Raw genomic sequence first — 23928 nt, forward strand, 5'->3', positions numbered from 1 at the left:
ATGACAAAAGTACAACACAAAAAAATCTGTACACTGTCATATTGAATTGTTGTTTTAGCAAAGTGACTAATTACTATATATATATGTGTGGTCTAGATAGTTCTGAAATTGTGAAGATATAGCAAGGAAGTAATGTAACTATGTGAACCACATGCTATGCACTTGGAGACCGTGATGTAGGTTCTAAAATAAACTAGTTATTTACATGTACTTAGGATGTACTTTGTTATATAAATATGATTCTACATGAATTTAAACCAATTAGATTCATTAACATACTTAAAAAGCAAAGATTTATGAAGTGCCATTAGTTGTTATATTGATTACACCTGAAATGTTCACAAACAAGTATAAATTGTGTTTGTTATATTATTCTTTCTGTTGTCAACTAGAAAGATCAACGATATTTGCATAAACAGGTCAGTACATTTGTATCTAATAACAATAGCCACTTGGTGTAGTACCACTTACAATTCCTGGAAAGAGAGTCGATATTATTAACCCACAGTTTGTATAATTACCAAACCTCTTATAACAATGGCCTTTTGTAAATACTTTGGGGATGTCTATTATAACCACTGGTGTAATTCCAAGAAACATGACAGTTGGCAGGTATCTGGCTATTCTTGCATATAATATATAAGTGCACATAAAGCTGTAATATTTACATACAATGTAGGAAATAAATATTTTTATAGTATACTTAAAATATGTATTTTTAATAAGTAAAGATTAGTGAGTTTAGACTGTCAAATGTAGAATGTTCTCTACACTATTAATATGTTATTGAAATGTATGGGTGGGGTTTAGTGGTTGTCCACACCACTTTGTAATAAAGTGAATAACGTCCATACACTCCTCATTTTGAGATGCCTAATATAATAAGACAAGACTCATACCTATGTCATGGATTAAGTATGAGACTGCTGACCTTAGTATTCATTACAAATTTACTCCAGTCCATTTTATTAGCACAACGTCCTCTTCTCTTGAAATCAACTTTCTGTTTTAATACTGGATAACCTAAGTATTAATACAATGATATATTATATGTGTACTTGTTAAGAATAATACATACACTGACATCAAAACATGACTAGTGAGTGGATGGACTTTTATTATTACATTTATATTTATCATAGACTACATAAAATCAATCTTCTAGGTGGTGGGACTTTATATGGCTACACTACATACTTATGATTACATATAACAAACTAAATGTATATATATTCTAGTATCATATGTACTTTGAACCCTGACCTGTTATAATACAGGGTAATGATACTACTCCAGTATGAGGAGAAGTAAGTGATGCTACATAAGTCTGTCTCTCCTCATCTAATGGTAAGGTCTGCTCCACCTATAAAGAAAGAATGAAGAAGAGAAGTGATAAGTATCAAATGATATCTTACTCGTCTGTCCATTGAGAGAGCAAGTACCCATTCCTTGATCTCTTCTCTTTTATCCTCCTGTAGGAAAATATATAGACTCATTCTCATTCTCAATATAGTCTTATTCCCAATCTAATACTGTCAAAACATAGGAATGAGTTTTTACTCACTGGCATATAAGGTTGATCTGGTAATGTATTTCAAAAGGTATATCAGTGTCCATAAAATCAGTATTGTCTAACATATCAAGTGAGCCTTCTTCGATAGCCTAGGGAGAGAGAGAGAGAGAGAGAGAGAGAGAGAGAGAGAGAAAGAGAGAGAGAGAGAGAGAGAGAGAGAGAGGTATTTCAAAGCTAGTATTCTTCTATAGTCACTTACTTCACTCAAATCCAAGAAACGATTAAAGAATATAAAGGCCATTCTTTCATTACCAACAGCCTACAATGATAATACACATGTAGTTACATATACCAGTATATTGTTAGTATCTCACATTGTATTACTTACCTTACAATAATTCCCAGCTTCATAAAAAGCTCTATCAGCAGGTATTACATCAGTATGACGTAACTAGATACTGATAACTTAGCTACTATACCACTTAACTGTGGTACATTATGACAAGCTGCTCGTGTTTGACATATAATGAGCTATTAATAGATACTGCTCAAACTCTCGATAACTCAGACTTCCAGTCTCTGATGTCCTAGCAAGTTCCTCAACCTAGAGAATTGACAATGGTACTCAATATCAAACAGCTCTCTCTAAAATGTTAATACAAAATTTTAAGAGGTTATTAGTTTTATAGAAGGTCTACACTTAGCTGTAATAGGATATAGATTTTTTTTAATGCACAACAAAGTATGGACTTCATAGCTTAACTCAACTAAAAAGAATATGTCCTTGATAGATTACTACATATGATGAACACAGAGAGCTATTTCTATTACTAACCAGTGTAAACAGCATATTCCTTAAGCTGGCATATGTGGAATAAGCACTAGGACCTTCAAGGTTCTCTCCAAAATACTTCCAGACATAATCTTTTGTAGATGTTAAAGTTTTGTGGAGTAGCTGGAGGTTTGTAAGTTGTGTATAATTTAAGAGCTGAGAGTGAGGCATTGTTTTTTGATGAGTTCTGCTGCATAGAGAGGCAACATATTTATCTAATATACTAGGACCCTATGAACAAGAGAAAAGGATGAAGAGAGACAATGGATGTGGAAAGGAAGAAGGAGAAAGATGAAAGTGACATAAGAGAATGGTATGTTTCTTAAGTTAATTGTGTCTTCTTACTTGTTGTTTAGCTAGTTCTAAAACATTTGTCCCATTCTTCAGATTGCATGTACATTTTAAGAGCACCATCAGGATCAACACTCTTCATCTAATGTATGTTTACAATGTAATAGATATTATCTACTATATTATGTACCTCTTCTGGTCTGTTTTTCTGTTTTAAGAATTCAATATATGCCTGTTCACATATTGCTAAAATCTATAATGAAGAGAGATTAGTATGGTATACAGTGAAGAGAGATCATAGTAATCTTATGATATAATGAAGAGAGATCATAGTAATCTTATGAGAATATAATGAAGAGGAGATCATACATCTTGTGATATATAATGAAGAGAGATCATAGTAATCTTATGATATATAATGAAGAGAGATACACAAGTATACCTTGAGTGAGACTCATAGTAATCTTATGATATATACATAAGTACCTTGGTGCTATGTTCTGTGCAACATGACGTGCTTTCTCCCATTCCTCTCCAATAAACATCAATACCTTCTTTGATCATATCAATACTTATGAATAGTTCACCAGCCTATATTGAAGGATTGATAGATGAACAGACAAAGTGTAGATATTATAATCTTACCATTCCATACTTGTTAATATTAGCCAGTCTATCACAAACTAATGTTACGACATTTGTTCTTTCTCTGGAGTGAACTTACTACACAAGTCCACAGCCTATATACACACATATATATATCAATTACATTAATAGTATATACTTTGTTCCAGCATTGTATTAAGAGATCAGTATTATCACAGTTCTGTACTGTTAATTGTAGATACATCTCAATAGCTCGACTATATTCTCCACTATTTTCCCATGTCTTAGCTTGTGATAGGAGGTCTTGATAATTTCTATAGAAATAAGGAATGAGATTATGGGTTATACCAAAGTAAACTGACTTACTTGCCACTTTTGGCTGCCATTTCTCTCTGGAAATCATCAAGCTGTTTAAATTATACAAGAATATAAGTTCAAATATCTGTCCATGTATATCATATACCTTATGTGGTAAGTATTCTTTAATAATACGTAGTGCATCAGACCACATCTCAGCCTCCTAACAAGAAGAGAGAGAGAGCGACTTCATATATAATGTTAATATTTAAACATCATAGTCATCATAGTAATATTACTTTATAATTTGTCACTGCCAAATCAGGTCTGTCAGCTCGTAATAAAAAGGTCTCTGCTTTCTGGAAGTCTTTTTTTGAAAAGGCTACTCGTGCCTAAAGTAAAAAGGATAAGGGAACAATAGAGGATATCGGAGGATGTACCTGTCCGATAAGAACATCAGGCAGGCTCTCAGGGGAATGTTTTCTCGGCAACATGTTGGGCGGAGTCCCAGTCATGTTGATGTACATACCTGAAAAAGAAAGGAAGGAATATAATGATGTGGATATACATGTACGTACATTAGGACGGCTTCTTTGGGTCCTCCCCTTGGATGAATTCCATTTCTGCTTCTTTAAATTTACCCTAAAATGGGTGTGGCTTATTGATATTTGGGTTGTGTTTTTTTCTGTACCTCATCTTCTAAATACAGTGCATATTTCATGTGAATATCTGGTAACTTAGATTTGAGACCAACTTTAGCTATTTCAAAGGCAAAGTCAAATGAACTGGAAAGAAAGAGAGAGAAATCATTACATACATACACACACACACACACACACACACACACACACACACACACACAACACACACACCACACACACAACACACACACCACACACACACACACACACACACACACACACACACACACACAACACACATACCAGTTCTCTGTAGATAATCAATAGCTGCCTCTAATAAGCCAAATGTGATAACAATTAACAGCAGATCTCCACCTACACACATAAATTAACTATTTAATAACTAATGCACATTAACCTAGACTCTTAGCCCATAGATATGCCACCTGATTTAGCAGCATTTGACCCACCATGACTTTTAGCTACCTCTATATTTAATAGGAAACATCTATTCATTTAGTCATCCTTTATTTACTAACTCTATAAGCATCGTCCCACAAACTATGTGTCCTGTACATATTTACTGCTGACTTCCATTCATTAGCTTCAATAAAATATGTTCAGCTTGTCTGTATTGTCTATCACCTTCTAACTCCTATATACCATATAAGGAAGTATTAAAATAAAGTACTAGTTAGTGCATATATTATAGGAAGTAATGGTATGTACCTTTGCTAAGTGTAGGTGGGTATCTGGTAGTATGTCAGGATGATCGTAGCTACTAGTTTGATCCTTGGATCATACTGTAGGGAGAAAAGTTTATAGTGACTTATACTCTCTCTCTCTCTCTCTCTCTCTCTCACCTGTTTATTCTTGTTATACATACTAATAGCAAGATCATGTTCATTTACTAACACATAAAGTCAGTTCAGCTTCTCTCAGCTTCCTTCTTTCTCTAACTCTTCTGCTTAGCCATATATACTCTGTGTACTTCCTCACTCTCCATGCATTCTGCAGCTATTCTATAAGCTGGTTCCCATTGATCAGCTTTAATATACATCTCTACAGCCTCTTTAGATAAACCACCTTTTAGATAGAAGGATTCACCCAACTATAAAGAATTAAATATCAGATAATGGTGCATAAAATGTAGTTAGATCACTGATGTTATCTAGAGCTTACTAATGGTAGCTATCCTAGGTCACTATGGTAAGTACAGATGTTCGTTTGTCTAGAACCTAGGTCACTGTGGTAAGTACTGATGTTCACTAGTTTAGAGCTTATAATGCTAGCTATCCTATATCACTGTGGTAAGTACTGATGTTTACTAGTCTAGAGATTACTAATGGTTCATGAAGCTATTCTATTTCACTATCATTTTACTTCTTACTTGATAGTTTTTTATTGAGGCATAATGGTCAGCAATCTGTGCTAAAATACTCTCCAGCTACAGATGAATCTTGTGTCTCTGCTATCTGAGGCAGCTTTATTCCAATGGACGACCTTGTTATAGCAGCATCAATAGCCTTCAAGACATTACCAGCTTCAATATAATGCATTATAGCAGCCTCATATTGTTTTTGACACACACAGTTGATCAACCCCATTGTTCTTCCCAAACTGACTACTTCACTAGGGTATGCACCACGGGCTAGGTCTACTGCTCTTCTAAAGGCTCCACCTCTTCTGTAAGCCTCCATTGCTTCTTGATAGAGACGGGCTTGTTCATAGAGCTCTCCTGCTTTTTATGAAGTCCTCCTTTCATCAGTGAAGTGGCAATTGTTGTAAAAAGACCCAAATGTCCAGCTAGTTCCTATTGACGATATTCATGTGGATGAAGGTGTAAATAGTGAGGGTGAAATGGTACATGTACATGTATGTGGTGAGGGTATAAGTAGAGTGAGGGTGAATGGTATATGTACATTTATATGATGAGGCCCAACCCACACCCCACCTGTGAATAGTGAGCGTGAAATGGTACAATGTACATGTATGTGGTGAGGATGTGAATAGTGAGGGTGAAATGTACAGTACATGTGTATGTGATGAGGGTATGAATAGTGAGGGTGAACTAGAGAGTGATAAGCTATATTAAAGGTAAGTATTGCTGCTCTTACAGAATGTTGCATAACTAATCGAGCTGCTTTAGCTGGTAGTCCAGCCTTCAAATTAAAGGTTAACAGCAGAATGAAGGTCACCTTCCTTTCTCTCATTTTCCCAGCTCTCTCTTCTTGACCAGAATCTAACAAACCACTGAAGATGCGAGGCTTTAAGACCCTCAAGATCAGAATGACCCTGTAATTAAGAGATCATAATAATAGTACAAATGTATCGTTACTGACAGTTATCTCAGCTACAGTAATGGCATCCTCCAACGACCTAGCTCCTTGTACATGTCCATAGCTTGTTGGGCGTCGCCTCTCTCTAATAGAAGACGTTCAGCTTGTTTAAACTGCTTGTTTAAAATGGCTACTTTAGCTTGTACTAAATAATGATGACTACCATCATGACCCTGGAGAAGAGGACAATGGATGAATAGATGGATGGATAGATAAATGGATGGATAGGTGAATGAGATAGACAGACAGCTGGATGTCAATGGATGTATTGACAGAAAGATAAAGAGTTGAGTTATTGAACTGTTCATGTACTTACAGTTTCTGTTGTGATTTGGTTTGCTAATGCATTCACATCTCTCAAGTATTTGGCTTTAGAGACATCACCAATGGCAGCAAAAACATCTATAGAGACAATGTAATATAAGGAGTTAACAAAAATAGCTGACCTTTCTGCCATTTTGAGTTGTCCTTCTTGCAGTGTTAGTCCAGCTAATGTTCTCCACATTGCTTCGGCCTCTTTTGTCATTTCAAGTGTCTCTAAAAACTGGAGAGCTCTTAAATGATTTCCATCATCAATAGCTACAAGAGAAGAACAGAAAGTTAATGTACATTTATAATCACAGTTTCCCTCTCTTTTTAAATTGAGTCAAAAGTATCATGTTATACATATAAACATTTAAGTCTTAAGAGTTCAATTTTTCTGATCTGATATTGATAGAATCCACTGACCATTCCAAATTCAATCAGTCCTTCATCAAGACGATATGATATGGTCTCTACGCCACTTTGTACAATAACTTGAGTCTGCCCTCCTTGTCGTTCAACTCCTACAACTTCTCCTTTCATTGGAAACATTGTAACTTTGTCAGGAGTATCAATGTTGTACCAAACACAGAGACTGGCTCTGTTCTGAGCTACAACTACATCACTTTGAGGTAACCCACTAGAAGAATGGACAAAGGATAGATGAATGGATGAATAGTGATGTATAAAGATGATGAATTGTGCAGTTAGATGAATAGATGGATGGATTGACAGACAGACCATGAACATAGGAGCAATAAGAGAGTAGTGAGTCATAGTTTCATCTCTACATCATAAAGATGTAACTATAATTGTATACAAAACATTTAGATATCCAATGACACAATACAATGTCATATGTACCTTTAATTTCTTGTCACGAAACAATAATTTACGACCAGTTTCATTCAGCTATTATAAATAGTTATAAAGTAGTTATAAACTGATACTATTACTAGTGACTACTTACCTCTAACCAGTTTAATTTTAGTCTCGTGATTTATAGTACCAATTGTAATTCCCATAGTGAGATCAACTAAAAGGACATGTATTTATGCAATAAGTTAAATATAGTACATATACATGTAAATACATACATGTACATGTACATGAGTGTAGTAGACACACTTACGGATGCTGATAGTATGGAGATCAATCAGATAGGCTAATTTCTTACACTCTTCTATATCACGTTGTTTTCTTTCATTAATACGAACACTAAACAAAATACAATCACTTAATTGTATTTAAGTTGACTTTAGTATGGAGTCTAGTGGTTTTAGAATGAGGCCATTATTGGTATGGGTATGAGACTTTGAGTATATGAGTGAGGTATTTGTAATTAACCTGATGAGATGAGGGTTCATGACTTCGGTTCGTACAGATCCTAAGATATCATTGATACCATACTCCACTAAAAGTAAGTTCTCCAGCATTGAAGATCATACCGACATTCTCATTCTCAAAGTAAAACTTTTCATTACCTCCTGTATCAGCCCATAGGATCTTAACAAATATCACATCAGTTGATATTATGACTGTCTTTCTCCTTACCTCACTAAGTTTACAGTTGCCCATATCTCCCAATAGTAGAGTAGATGATGTATGAGCAAACAATGTAACGATCTTTGCCCATAATGTCCACCTTCTCAATCTCATATCCATAATTTGATTTTAAGATGACACGAGCACCAGTCCTAAGTTCTTGACAACAACCTACATATAGAACAGTACAGTACCTCTTAATGGAGACTTATCACATGTCATGTAATCACTACAATACTATCAGTCTATGAATTATATGTATATGTATTGGAAAATATTACTGTACTAATATAATGTATTATTAATAGGTAATAGGATATACTATATTTCATTAACATTACCTGACTTGGTCCAACATAGGTGAGTTCAAATTTATTTCTATATGTAACACGTTTGAGACAACAATCAAAATTATCCACAGCACCACATAATGATCCCTAATATAACAATAGGATAATATCAATTAATTATACTTTAATCTGGAGAATATAATTATTATCTTATTACACATTTAATATATGGGATAAGCTGTCTCTAACTTATAAATATCAAGGAAGGTAATTATTGTTATATATTTCAGTAAACCTCCATGCAATGACACTTTGGGACCTTGGGGGGGAGCTAAAGATATATCCTCAATTACATGGAGGTTAATTCTATTGTAGAAATGTCCACAGAATAGAAGGTAAATACATGTAGTTATATTATCCTTTATAATTAGTTTATTTTAAAGCTCCATTGCGTACATGTACTTACTGATGTTAATCTTGTACCATCTCTTTTCCATGTTAGAGCTGTTATTGTGTAGAGATTAGGAATAGTTTTGGGCGGGGCTTCATCCCACATTTCTTTACGAGGAGACCAATTGTACACTCTCAACCTAAAACAGAAACAAAACATTGATTACAATGTAAGTCAACACATAGGGGAAAAAATACCCTATATAACCTTTAAACCTTTTATAAAACCTATAACCTTATATAACCTTTAACCTTATATAACCGTTAAACCCATATAACATATAACCTTATATACCCTTAACCTTATATAACCTTTAACCCTATATAACATATAACCTTATATAACCTTTAACCCTATATAACATATAACCTTATATAACCTTTAACCTTATATAACCTTTAACCCAATATAACATATAACTTTATATAACCTTTAACTTATATAACCTTTAACCCTACTAACATATAACCTTAGAAACCTTTAACCCTATATAACCTATAACCTTATATAACCTTAACCTTATATAACCTTTAACCCTATATAACATATAACCTTATATAACCTTAACCCTATATAACATATAAACCTTATACCTTTAACCTTTTAACCTTATATAACCTTTATAACCCTATATAACTAAATATTAACCTTATATAACCTTTAACTTTATATAACCTTATACTATGTGCATAACTCTCAGTATACTATAATTTATATAATTTTCTTTAAATATTTGCTTTTTTAGGAGAAATTGAACTCATACATATATATATATATATATTTAATATGACTTTTACTATATTGCAGTCATTGACAGTGATTGTCTTACCTATCAAAGCTACCTAATACAACAGTTTGTCACTAGGACTAGTGGCTGCACACATAAAACTCTTTCTCATCATCTTCTCTTGAATAATCAAATTGTTGAACTGGCTTGCCTAGAATGTGGTCAAATAAAAGTCACATTATGAGGATCTTATGAAGGGATGTACCTGCTTGACTATAGACTATTACTCTCTTATCACAACCAGCTGCAATTATCGTAGATAGTCCCCAAGACAATGCATACGGTGGACAACTGTGTTTACAGACTGGACCCTAGAAATGTTATGTAAAGTAGAAGTGTGGCTATGATGTAATAATGATGTTATTATGTACCTTGGAGAGTTCTGATTCACCTTCAAATGTATATCTCACTATAGTACCATCAGCATGTCCACAGAGAATACCTTGACCAGTAGGACTATTAATGGATAAATACATTGAGAAATAAATGAATGAATTTAAGTGATAGATAGATGAATCAGTAAATGGATATATGATTTGGGTTGATAAAAGAGGAATGTATTGAATATGCATGTCAATGGATATATGGTTTGAAGATGATGATAGAGAAATGGATGGAAGTATTAAGTAATGAATGCATAATACAAAACAGACCTTGAGACTAGAGACACAACATAGGAATCTGATGAATATATAGTTTGTGATTTGGTCCCTTTAGATCCTGCTAACTTTACTTTTACCATCAGCTAAACCAAACACAAATGAAGATTGCTGTACTGGCCAGATCAATGTAGTAACTGCACTCTATATTATAGACAATCTTATAATCTATCTATCCATCTATTTGATTATCCATTCATCTTTATCTATCATACTCCATCAGACTATTTGTCTGTCAAACAAAACATCATCCATCCATTTCTGTCCATCGTTCTAACCATTCATCTATTAATTAATCCATCCATCCATTTACAACTACGCAAATTTACAAAACTTACTTGTAAAATGATTTTGTTACAGATAACTTTCTTTTCTCCCCTGTAATTAGTAATAATTAATGATGTCATCATTAAATTAAGTTACCATTTCTCTCCAATCTTGTATACAAATATATATTATCAGATTGACCAACAGCAATTTTAGTGGAGTCTGGAGAGAAGGCCATTGCAGTCACTTGATAGCATTTCTTACCTAACTGTAAACAGAAAAACCAATAGCACTACATGTATCAGATTGTATATCAGCCTCATTCCCAAACCATATGGTATAGGAATGAGAAGAAGAAAAAACAGTACATAGTTATTTAGTAGACAGAGAAAGCATTAAAGGTGTTAATATATACATTAGTAAATAATACCAGAGACCTGGTCTTATATGTAATGAGAAATCTATTATCTAGTCACAACTTTCTATTACACTCATAAGTTGCTGGTACTAACTCCAGTTATAGTATATGATCAATAAATGTATTATGAAAGAAGAATGTTAGCACTGGAAACATTTTTTCCTTTTAAACATTTATAATGGTTGATGATCTTGCATCAAGACCCTTCATGGAAATATTATAAATTAAAATACATGTATAATTTGTAATGTACATGTACATACGTCAGGATTAGCTGGTTTGGTGGCAAATTTATCTCTCTTCTCTCCATGTTCGTCAAACAACAGAACTACTCTGTCTACAGTACACACAGCAAGTTTACTATTATTGGGGGCCCATGCTAGAGCTGTAACTTTAGCAGCATTGTCCTGGAAGGAAAGAAAACATATTGAGAATCCTAATTGAGAACTATTTATTATATTATGACTTACCTGAGGCTGAAGTAAAGTTTTCAAATGTTTTAACTGCATTTTCCTATAGGCGATCCTCTCCCCTCAAGGAATATTCATCTGTTTGTTGGTTGCTATAGAAACCAATCCCTCCTACTAATGAAATGTACTAATTATGAAGAGGTGTGGCTATTTATAAAGTTTTATTGCGCATGCTCGAATAATTTCTTGAGCACATGGTCTAAGTAGAAGGTACATCTCTATTTTGTATTGTTGGTGTTATGGTCATTTTTTTTATATCTACAGGTTAGTTATTCAATATGGGTACACATGGATACAGACGTGGGACTCGGCACATTTTTTCTCGACGCTTTTCGCAAGAAAGGTATCTTTCCTAAGTTCCCAAAGTAATGTTGTCAATAATATTTAATAGGTCCTATTGCTTTGTCAACATACATGAAGGTGTATAAAGTAGGAGACTATGTTGATATTAAAGTAAGGAATTTGTATGTGTAGCTGTGTATTAAACAACTCCACCCAAAATGGGACTTCAAGTCCTAACTATTTGTCATGTTTGTTCTGTATATCAAAAATCTATTGGCACATAAAAATATGGTAGTCAGTGATGGTATACTAATATGTAGCTAGTTATAATAATAGTTGTGTTTTAACTATTTTATTGGAATACTGTTTTGAATACAATATAGTTAATAAGGTAGTATAGGGTTTGTAACTATGGTTAAGCCAATACTGATCATTCACCTGATAACCAATATATGTATAAATCATGTATTTAGGATTTAGTACTTTGTTTTTTTTTATTAGTTTATTTGGTAACATTACTACAGTAATATATTGTGTACTCCTTGTCCTACTAACTAGGTAAATGGTGCTGTCCACAAAGGTATGCCTTTTAAATTTTATCATGGACGAACTGGCAAAGTATTTAATGTTAGCAAAAGAGCTCTTGGAATAATTGTCACTAAACAAATCAGGTGGGTGTGGTCATTGTTACCATGGAAACAATAATAGCCATTTTTTTATAGGAATCGTATTATTGACAAGAGGATACATGTGAGAATAGAGCATGTACAACCCATCACGTTGTCGTGAGGACTTCTTTAAAAGAATTCAAGAAAACAAGGCTAAGAGACGTCAAGCACAGGAGAATAAAACTAAAATAATGGTAATTGTATGCTGATAAATGGACAGATAGACAGATGAATGGATAGATAACAGATAAACATATGGATGGGTAGATAACTGGACAAAATGGATGATAAAATTTAATTCAATTGTTTTTTAATTGTTTTGTTTTTTTATTTGCTGTAGCCTGGTGACTTAAAAAGAAAGCCTGCTCAACCTCGTGAAGGACATTTTGTTAAAATGAAAGGAAAAAAACCATTGAAAGTTTGGAGCCAATACCATATGCATTTTTGGGCTGAAAAAACTTGTTCATGATAGCAATGTTTTATTCAGATATAAAAATGTATTTGAAATTTAGTATTGAGACCAATTTTATTCCCGCGCCTGTACTGTTCAGGAACGAAATTGTCTCAGATTACGGGGTAATATTAAAATGGTGGGGCTGGATTACGGATCAACGGACGTCCGTTGTACATCAGATGATACTTGTAAATAGTGAAACAAGTCATGTGGCTTTTCGGTCGAACAACAACAACAACAGAGTCAGCAGATAACGCTACTTTGAACGAAGTTACACACGCCAGAGACAGAGGAGTAAGCAAATTGTCTGGCTCAGAGAGAAGTACAGAGGTAAAAGACAGTATGAAGTAATAAAATAAACAATAATTATTTGTTGTTGTTTTTAACAGCGTTGTTGAACTAGAAAAGAGATAGGAAATATCAAGTTAGCTTTCCTGTTAATGAACATACAATCACTCTTGATATGTAAGTGGCCAAGCTATCCTTTAAATATTCATCCATTGTACCACTAATGTGTCTTTTCTCCATGATATTTATGTATCTGTCCATTGTACCATTGTCACGTGTCTGTTCCATTTTACCACGACATTGTCCATTGAACCTTTTATGTAACTTATTATGTTTCTCTAAACATTATTTAGATTGTTATCAGAGAGGTTTCCATTAGAAGGTCCACGAGTTACAGCATCACCCTTTTTTGTCCATCCTTGGGTGGATAATCAGGTAAAACTGGTATTAGAAACTGGTTTGTAATCAATTATCTGTTCCCAATCATTGGGATTTACTGAGAGGAGAGATTTCTAATTGCCTTTAAAATGATGGCTCAAAACAGCTGAGTCATCATATTTCTTGAGGTCCAATGTATAAGGGTCCCCTTTATAGCTCCATAATTAATTATATGTTATTTTTTAATTCTTATTTCACATAATGTGACCATTTTCTAACATCAGACCTGATTATCACCATTGACCATGATTGATATTATGTTGCGATAGATATAAGTTAGTATCAGTGATATCTTATCACTTAGTATCAGTGATATCTTATCACTTAGTATCAGTGATATCTTATCACTTAGTATCAGTAATTATCATATCACTTAGTATCAGTGATATCTTATCACTTAGTATCAGTAATTATCATATCACTTAGTATCAGTGTATCTTATCAGTATCAGTGATATCTTATCATTAGTATCAGTAATTATCATTCACTTAGTATCAGTGATATCTTATCCCTTAGTATCAGTAATTTATCATAACTTAGTATTGATATCTTATCACTTAGTATCAGTGATATACATTAATTTCTTATCCCTCAGATGATAGTAACTGGTTGTCCATCAATACAACAGGTAATATTATACTTAATATAACCTTTACTAATGTACTATTATTCATAGTTTAATCCACATTCTAATCTTGGTCTGGTTATTAAAGAAGTTATTACTCATTTTACAAATAATCCTCCTCAGTTTGATACGTCTGGTGGTATCACCATGGCAACACAACCAACAATGCCTTTGCCTGTTCCTCAATTGTAAGAATTTTATTTTATGGTTTTCATACTCAATGAGTGAATGGATAGATGGATGATGAGGGGGGAGGAATGGTCCAACAAACAAAGATTGTTAACTGAACAAATGATATAAAATAAACTCTAAAGACAAACAAATTATATTAAAAGAACACAAGACACATTAGAAATGATATGATAGTTTATATGAACAAACTAATACTAAAGATCATAAACAATACCAATCCAATAAATACTACAGAAGCTCAGTAGGACAGTCCGGACTTAGGCCACATACTTTATGACTTAATGTTTAGGGTTTAGAAAGTAGTAAAGCTTAGTATTAAAATATATTGCACTGTATCATTTGACTCCTGTAATATATACTACAAAAATTATCAATGATAAGATTACTTAGCAACAATCAAACAAATAATTTCAGATAATAATGAAGTGTGTCATTAATGTCATGCCTTTCTCAACTATTATCTGCTTGTATGTGATAAACCTCTCTTCTTCATAGTTCATACAGTCCCAATGTTCCTGTACAATATTCTCCTTACACCTTCTCTTCAGCTCCTCAATCTGTTAATTATTTGAGTTCTAATAATTTTGTTGACAGTCCCTCTATGCCTAGAACATCATCTAGTCCTTCAACAGCTGCACTTGTAGACTCTCCAAGGACCTCATCTGGCTATTCTGTACCAGCTGGACTACCAGGAATGTCAGAGAAAAGGTAAAGTTATTTTCAACTCTGTTTATGAATAGATGCATTGTAATAATTCATGTATTCTCTTTTATAAAGTTATATAATTGTTTTTTTATGTAGCAATGACGACCTTGAAAAGTATCTTAATGATGAAGATGCTGTAGTGCTCATTGATAAATACATCTCTGGACTAGACGTGGTAAGTCAATATTGGATGGACTGACAGATAGATGGACGATTAAGTATGCCAATGGACAAACAACATAGACATATATTGTGTAATGGACACACACTCTATATTCTTTATAGATAAAGAAAGTTCAAGAAGAGATGGAAACAGTTTTTCAGAAGAATGAAGAGTTAGCTAGTAAGTTGTGACTGAGGATTATATCATATTATAACTGTATTTCTAAACTAGGAAGTAATTTAGAGAGAGAACCTCAATTACAAGAACAATGGAGTAAATTACAAGATAAAGTAAATGAAATTTGAAATAATAATTATTTTAAATGTTTCCTCTTATTAGTTAGTAGAATTACAAGGTGTAAAAGATAGATTTGAAAAGTTGTCTAAACAGCAAACACAAATGACAGAAGTGAGTACAGCTATTGTAAAATATGAGTTTATTGTTATATTTATTCTCTCTCTCTTTCTTAGAAATATGATAGGCGACATGTTGTCACTCAGTTAAAAACATTCACTCAAGAGGCTGACACTGAGTCTGAAATTATCGCAGAAGATTTTTTAGATCAAAAATCTGATGTAGCTAGTTTTGTACAAACATATCTACAGCAGAGAAAGGTAATGACAATAACAGAGTTATATAGGATAGCTACCATTAAGCTCTAAGTGAACATCTACTAGACTAGATAGCTACCATTATGTAAACTCTAGACAGTAAACACAGTATTTACCACAGTGACCTAGGATAGCTACCATTTGTAAGCTCTAAACTAGCAAACATCAGTACTTACCACAGTGACCTAGGATAGCTACCATTAGTAAACTCTAGACCAGTAAACATCAGTATTTACCACAGTGACCTAGAATAGCTACCATTAGTAAACTCTAGACCAGTAAACATCAGTATTTACCACAGTGACCTAGGATAGCTACCATTAGTAAGCTCTAGACTAGTAAAACATCAGTACTTACCACAGTGACTAGGATGCTACTATTAGTAACTAGACTAGTGAACATCAGTATTTACCACAGTGACCTAGGATAGCTACCATTTGTAAGCTCTAAACTAGCAAACATCAGTACTTACCACAGTGACCTAGGATAGCTACCATTAGTAAACTCTAGACCAGTAAACATCAGTATTTACCACAGTGACCTAGAATAGCTACCATTAGTAAACTCTAGACCAGTAAACATCAGTATTTACCACAGTGACCTAGGATAGCTACCATTAGTAAGCTCTAGACTAGTAAACATCAGTACTTACCACAGTGACCTAGAATAGCTACCATTAGTAAACTCTAGACAGTAAACATCAGTATTTACCACAGTGACCTAGGATAGCTACCATTAATAAACTCTAGACAGACTCAGTTAACAGTCTAATATTTTACTACTCTAGACTAGTGAACATCAATATTTTAATTGATAATTTTTTTTGATAATTTTCTGTCATTTTTTAGTTGTATCACTTGAGAGGCTCAAAATCAGAGATGTTAAAATATCAGAGAACATAACACATTTTAAACAATAGTTATCACTATTAAAAGTTTACTCCATTACTCGTGTATACCAACAATGTCGTAATAACAATGTATTAAAAAATTATCATTCTTACAGTAATTATTATTGTAGTAAATTTATTTAAAATAGTAATTTTTAACAATTATAGGTATTGTTGAGATGATGTGTGTCCTGTTCAGTTAACATGATACCAAATATGATTACTATCAATTCATTAATTGTTAATTTCAATTCTGCCGTCTGTAGCCATTTCATCAAGTGCCTTAGCTTGTAGTCTCTGTTCTTGTGCACGTTGAAGACATTCTTGTTTGACTTGAAAAACAAACGATAAAGATCTTTCCACATTTTCACTTGTTTCATAGAGAACTCGTGTGTGTCCTTAATATCTTTTTGTTTATCACGTAAAGCACGACCACGATTTTCTTGTTCTTGTATTTTTCGTGTCAACACATCACGCATGCTTTTCTTCTTCTCAGCAGGATCTTTAGACACCATTATTTTCATTTCAGCTTTTACTCGCTGGTCGTGCAAACGTACTGACTCCAGTTGGCAGTTGAGTAAATGATACTGACTTTCTTCAGCCATGCATTCTTCCCACAAAGATTTGACTTGCCTTTCTAGTTGGGCACGATTGCTTTGTAGTCCAGCAGCTAAACTGTCATAAGTAGATTTCTTTTCTGTGTGGGTATTCTTGATTTCTTGATGTTGTTGACGGAGAGGTCTCACTTCTCGTATCAGAGGAGCTAATACAGCCTTCTTATCTTCTATAACTCTTTTCAGTTGCTCCACATTACGTGACATATCCTTTAATGTCTCCTCCTTTTTTGAGTCCAGTTCACTCTTGACATTTGATACTTTCTCTAAATTATCCTGAGTGCTTCGAAAACCAGATACGCCTTGTCTCTTCTCCATAAACTCCAACATCCCTGAGCATTCTCATCTCGAGACTTGATGATTTCTTCAGTACGAGAGAGGACGCCATACTCAGCTCTGAATGCTGACAGCTCAGCCTTTTCATCTTGTAGGTATTACTTATTACACGGAGACGATCTATGTATTTACGAAACTCATCCTCTCGGACTAATTCAATCCCTCCTAAATCATCATCAAGCTGTTTCTGTTTCAATTCTAATTCTTTCTCTAGTTCATTCACTTCATCCATTAATGTCTGGACAGTCTCTGCAGCTGTTTGCCGCTTGTGAGCAATAATAGATGCTTGTTGTCGGAACATTGTCATATTCTCTTGTCCTGTTTCGTCCTCTGCCATTTTCTTCTCCATCAGAATTCGAATCTCTTCATTCACTTCATCAATTTGTTGTTGAATCACTTCAAGGTCTAACTCACTAACGACAGGCTCTGAAAGGACTTTCTCTAATTCTATACACTGTTTTCGTTTGGTCTCCACTTTCTTTGGCAGACTCTCTCCAGCTATCATCTTCTGCACTTTGTTCTCCTCTTCAATCTTTGATATAACTACTTCAGCTGTCAGACCTGCTGTAGTGTTACGTATTTCATCAAGTTCCTGACTCATTCGTTGTAACTTTTGCTGAACATGAACTAACTGTTCTTTCTGATCTTCTTTTTGTTTCTTCAATTGAAGTCCTTTGGCTCTCTCCTTACGTAACTTTTGCGCTGAGTCCAACATCTCTTCATGATTGGGGAAGGACTCAACTCGTCTACGTAACCTCTCTAACTGTCTTTCCAGCTGCTTTTTCTCCTCTTCCATTGACTCAATATCTTGACGCACATCAGCTGTGTTGTACTCAGAAGATCGTTCCATTTCAACTGCCTTGTGTATTTCCTTAAAATGCTCCATCATACTCTGATATGTTTTGATAGGTTTCCTCCACAACCTCGTCTTGCAAGAACTCAAGTGGGACGTCAATCTTAACTAAATATCGTGCAAGGTAAGCTCTCTTTTGAGATCTGGGGCACGATTCAGTAGCCAAGCAATTAGGGGATAGATTATAGCTTTCTCACCTTTTATCAAACCTTGACGGAACATGTTCATACCTTCTCCTGTGTCTGATTTAGGCTTATAGTTGAATAATCTCAATGTACTTAACAGTCTTAAGGCTGTCTGTTCTGGTGGCTCATCTCTGAGGTCTACTTTTTGTTCTGGATCGATCTCGGCAATGACATCATTGAGAACTTGCATGAGATTCAATGAGTCCAATGAATCAAAGGTGATTATAGTGTAGCTTTTATTGTAAGGCTCTTTATTGAGTTTGTCGACTATAAAACGAAGTTGTTCACTCATGGTCTATGATTAGGTTTTTCGTTCGGTTCCACAGCACTTTCAGGAGGAGGAATGACCTACTGGGGGTGTTTTGTTATTGTTGCTTAGTAACGTCGAGTTCTAATAGTCTAGTGCGCATGTGCAGAAGACAGACCGCGTGGTACCAGCAACCACCTGATCCAGTCTTCTAAACTAAACTTCCTTTCTCTGTTGTTAGACAGCGAACAAGGTATTCAGAGAGCTCTGACCAGGCTGTCCCTTTACTGCCACTAACCAATTCTTTAGACTGCAACTGTTTCTTCTCGAAAAGAAGGGTCTTTTTATCACTCCAATCAAACACTATAGTAGGTGACGTCGCATTTACGTACCAGTACTAGATTCTTCTTATTGTCGCGTAGGTATTTATCTTTAGGTTTTGGGACCGATAGGTGCTACTACAGGTATCAACTCTATTATTAAGACTTAATCACAGATTGATCTAGTAAACTTTTAATTCGTACATATACACGCACACAAAGAAGCATTCAAAAATGGCAGATGTTGTCGTACTACACCAGCAACATGGAGATCTAGCTAGCAAACTGGCATATTTAGATGAACCGATTCGAGACACCAAACCACAAACTACCCGAACTCAGACTAGACAAACTATGAATAGCACAAAGAAGGCATGGCTGAAATCTACGCCAATCAACGAACATCAATCAGAAGCAGGCGACAAGTTTGTCAGCTCAACAGTTAAGGAAGAGAAGGACACATACACTCAAGAAAGTGGAATGATTATCCCTCAAAATACCCAAGTACATACTATATGAAATCACTGTTGTTCTGTATGTCTAGCTTATTGTCTGGTATATTACATCACTTGACCATCAATTAGTCAGCTGAGCATTAATCTATTCACTGATATATACGTCCATCTTTTTTTACAATCCATCATTAGTTAGCCATGTGTTCATTTGATGTCTATCTATTGATCCATTTACTGTTAGCTATACGTCCATTAGATGTTTATTTATCCTTGCTATTACATAATACTCTATTGTAAACAGTCTCTAGTGAGAAAACAATGTTATCTTAATTTCTCATTTTCTTTTTATACTTTGATCTTCAATTTTAGAGATGGGAGATGGCACAGAATCCAGGGAGCTGGCCAGCACTCAATGAAACGGCACCAAAACTTCCCCCTAAAGAAAAAAGACTCCCCACAGCTCAAAGACCAGAAAAAAGTAGTTACTTTAACAATGAAAATACACAACCCATTGTTTACTGTTAATCATGTACAGCTGTAATTCATTCATGTAAATTATCTGCCCTACCTTGTATAAATAGCCAGTACAATAATTTCTAAGATAGCACATGTGTTTATACTTATCAATCTTTGTCATGTTGAACATGTACATGTTATTGTGTTACATGTTGGATGTTTTTGTGTTACATGTACATATAAGGCTGTTCAGTTAAGTCTTTGGTTGGTTGACTGTGGTTTCTTAGACTATTGTAATTATTTATTTGGCTTAATACTCTTAATATTATAATCTTGAAAGTCAACTCAATGTAAATTTATATGTGGGTCATATAGCACTAACATTATGTATTATAATGTATTCTATGTGTACTTATTATTAGTATGTATTGTCTATTGGGATATTGCAGCTGGTGTTGATGTTGTATTGTGTATAGGTCCTGGACAAAGAAACCACAAGAAGTATTAATCAGGATGTTGTAGACCAAAAGTTGAATGGAAGTAATGGAAAGAAAAAGAGTAAGTATTAGTGGATGAGGAAAGAGTGGGCGGGGTTGATTGGTAGATGAATGAGATTAGTAAATAGTACAAAGTAGTCATTATTGAATAACTACAGTGAGATGTTAGTGGATGCTCTCTATCCAACTAAATTGATATTATGTTTTCCATGTTTATATGTTCTCGTGTTTTTGTGTTTTTTATTCATGTTTTCTTGTATATTATGTTCACTTCTTTTACATAATATATAAAACATCAGAATACAGAATATAAGCTTAAACAACTTGCCTTTAAATATCAAGTGAAAACAATTAAAGGTCAAGATTTACTGTACACTGAGTCATAGGTCAAAGGTTATTAACCAGCTGTATAAATGTGAAGTTATCTGTTGTGCGTGTGTCTTGTTATCACTGGTACATGATAGACAGTTAACATGTACATGAACATACTGGCTTTAATTATGTAGCATGTGCTAACCTGGTGCTATTGGTTAACTTTTAACTATAGGTGAAAGTTTAATGATATCATGACTTGTAACAATAGCTATACAATTCCAATGAATATTGTGTTTATTGATGTTACAAGAAGTCAGTGTTAATGTCAACATGTTTTTGTCATAGGGTGTTGCCTATAGATTGTAATAGTAGTCATGTCAATGGACCTCTTTTACTACATACATATTGGTAGTGTGCATATGACAATACTATATTACAGTCATGGTGTATGCTTTCAAATTGTCTATAATTGTACTGTTAAAAGTTAACACTACTTAACACTTTGATGTGATGATATGACATTGAATGGGTGGAGAGATAGTGTGTGAAAAGATATAGACCAACAAACAGGTCAATCAATGATAGACCATGCTACTGTTAGTATCTATATAAAGATTACAACTTACATACCATGATATACATACCATAATGATGATGTTACATTTATTGGTAGTGTTATTACTCTAAATCACATATGACTTAAGAATGTATACCACCCACAGTGTACATGATTATAACACCTAAAAGTATGTGTTACTACTTTAAGGTGTGTATCTATTATTTCCTTCAATGTTCCTTCTTGGGTGTGTAGGTGGCAGCAAACAGAAATGGGTTCCTCTGAACATTGAACCACCAAGTCGACCTCCACCCTCAAGAGGATACTACCGACACCGTGGGGAATCACGGGATCATTGGCACTCGTATGGACGACGTGATAAAGACAGGGAGTTTGATAGGGATAGACGAGAGAGGGGTAGAGATGGTGGAGGACGATTTTGAAAGGGGGAGAGACAGAGTTCATAAACCCCTACGATTTGAACGAGATCATGGCTACAAGTCCCGAGACCACACCCATCACCAACGAGGCGATCACTTTGGTGATCGTTATGAAGAAACAAGACAATGGGTATAGTGGACGAGGTGGAAACTGGCAAGTAGGAGGAGGAGAAGGTGATGAGAGAAGCTGGCAGTATCCAGTAGCTCCAGGTAAGAAGTGTATCCTTGTGGTTTCAAGTCATTAATATGGTTATTGTGGTAAATAATACTTACTTACCACAATAACCTCAAGTACTTATGTTGGAAGTGTTCATCCTGATTACTGACCAATTGTGGGTAACAATTTTGTTGTTCATCTCTTTAATCTTTAGGTCCAGGTTCCAGTATTCTAGCGGAGTGTCAATGTATTATGATAGCATGGCAGGTGGCACAGGTGTCTTCTTCTCTCCTTATAATACTCCATTTCTTTATGGTGCTCCTATTTTATCAGTTGATGATACTACATTGCATGAATATATTAGAAAACAAATGTAAGATGAATGAACTGATAAATGGATGAATGAATAGATAAATGGATGGATGGACTGATAAATGGATGAATGAACTGATAAATGGATGGATGGACTGACAAATAGATGAATGAACAGATAAATGGATGGATGGACTGATAAATGGATGAATGAACAGATAAATGGATGGGTGGATGAAAAGATAAATGGACAATGAACAGATAAATGGATGGATGGACTGACAAAATGGATGGATGAAAAGATAAATGGATGGATGGACAGATAAATGGACGAGTAGGTTTTTAACAATTTGATTTTGTTTTTTTTGTTCTAGTGAATATTACTTCAGTGATGAGAATTTACAGAAAGACTTCTTTCTCAGAGGACAAGTGAGTTGTACCAACTATTAAACAAACTATGTACAGAGAAAGAGACGTACACTTGCAATATAATATTTATTTATAAGTTGTGTTGTTGGAACTGTGTGTGTGTGTGTGTGTGTGCATGCATTTTTATCTATTTCTATATATATTTGTTAGATGGATAGTGATGGGTTTGTACCACTTGTTGTTATCAGTCGATTCAATCGTGTCCAAGCTCTTACACAAGATATTACAGTTATTAAAGAATCATTACAAAGTAGTCCTGTTTATTGAAATGAGAAATGATAGAGTAAGAAAACGTGGGAACTGGGCAAAATGGCTCATGGGCAAAGGTAAGGCTAATTAGGATGTGATTAGAGGTGTGGTTTACAAAATCATTTATATTGATTTCTTATATTTGTGATTTCAGATGGACAGAACTTGCCTCCTCGTAAAAGTCACCATCCTTTTAGTCACCCTGCTCACTATGGTCATCCTAAATCATACTCTACCCAATATTATTACAGTTCTGGCAAAACCAGTTCATCCGTTTATAGGGAGATGACTGATACATCATCTCGTGGTATTGAAACTGCTGCATCAGTTAAAAATGATAAAGAAAACAATGGTAATTAATGTTGTGTGTAGATTATGATGCATATTTACTTTTAGTTAATATGTATTTCCCATAAGATTTATGTGCATATAATAAACGACTGTTTATCGTTGAATGGTTGGGAAGGGACACTATTAATTGGT

At 34.3% G+C, this 23928-nt stretch overlaps 2 protein-coding genes and 1 pseudogene across 2 annotated transcripts; all 3 read right to left on the bottom strand.

The window, feature by feature from the left end:
• Positions 1-783: 783 nt before the first annotated feature.
• LOC121391308 lies at positions 784-11748 on the bottom strand (annotated as a pseudogene).
• A 5431-nt stretch (positions 11749-17179) lies between these two features.
• On the bottom strand, positions 17180-17845 carry LOC121391309 (intraflagellar transport protein 81 homolog). The gene has a single exon (XM_041522979.1). The coding sequence runs from the start codon at positions 17843-17845 to the stop codon at positions 17180-17182; it is 666 nt and encodes a 221-aa protein (XP_041378913.1).
• Positions 17846-17909: 64 nt separating this feature from the next.
• On the bottom strand, positions 17910-18860 carry LOC121391310 (intraflagellar transport protein 81 homolog). Its single transcript, XM_041522980.1, has one exon. It carries the CDS (start codon positions 18858-18860, stop codon positions 17910-17912), a length of 951 nt encoding a protein of 316 aa, XP_041378914.1.
• Between the last annotated feature and the right edge of the window lie 5068 nt (positions 18861-23928).

Source organism: Gigantopelta aegis, unplaced genomic scaffold (genome assembly GCF_016097555.1).
Source record: "Gigantopelta aegis isolate Gae_Host unplaced genomic scaffold, Gae_host_genome ctg2072_pilon_pilon:::debris, whole genome shotgun sequence".
Classification (NCBI taxonomy): domain Eukaryota; kingdom Metazoa; phylum Mollusca; class Gastropoda; order Neomphalida; family Peltospiridae; genus Gigantopelta; species Gigantopelta aegis.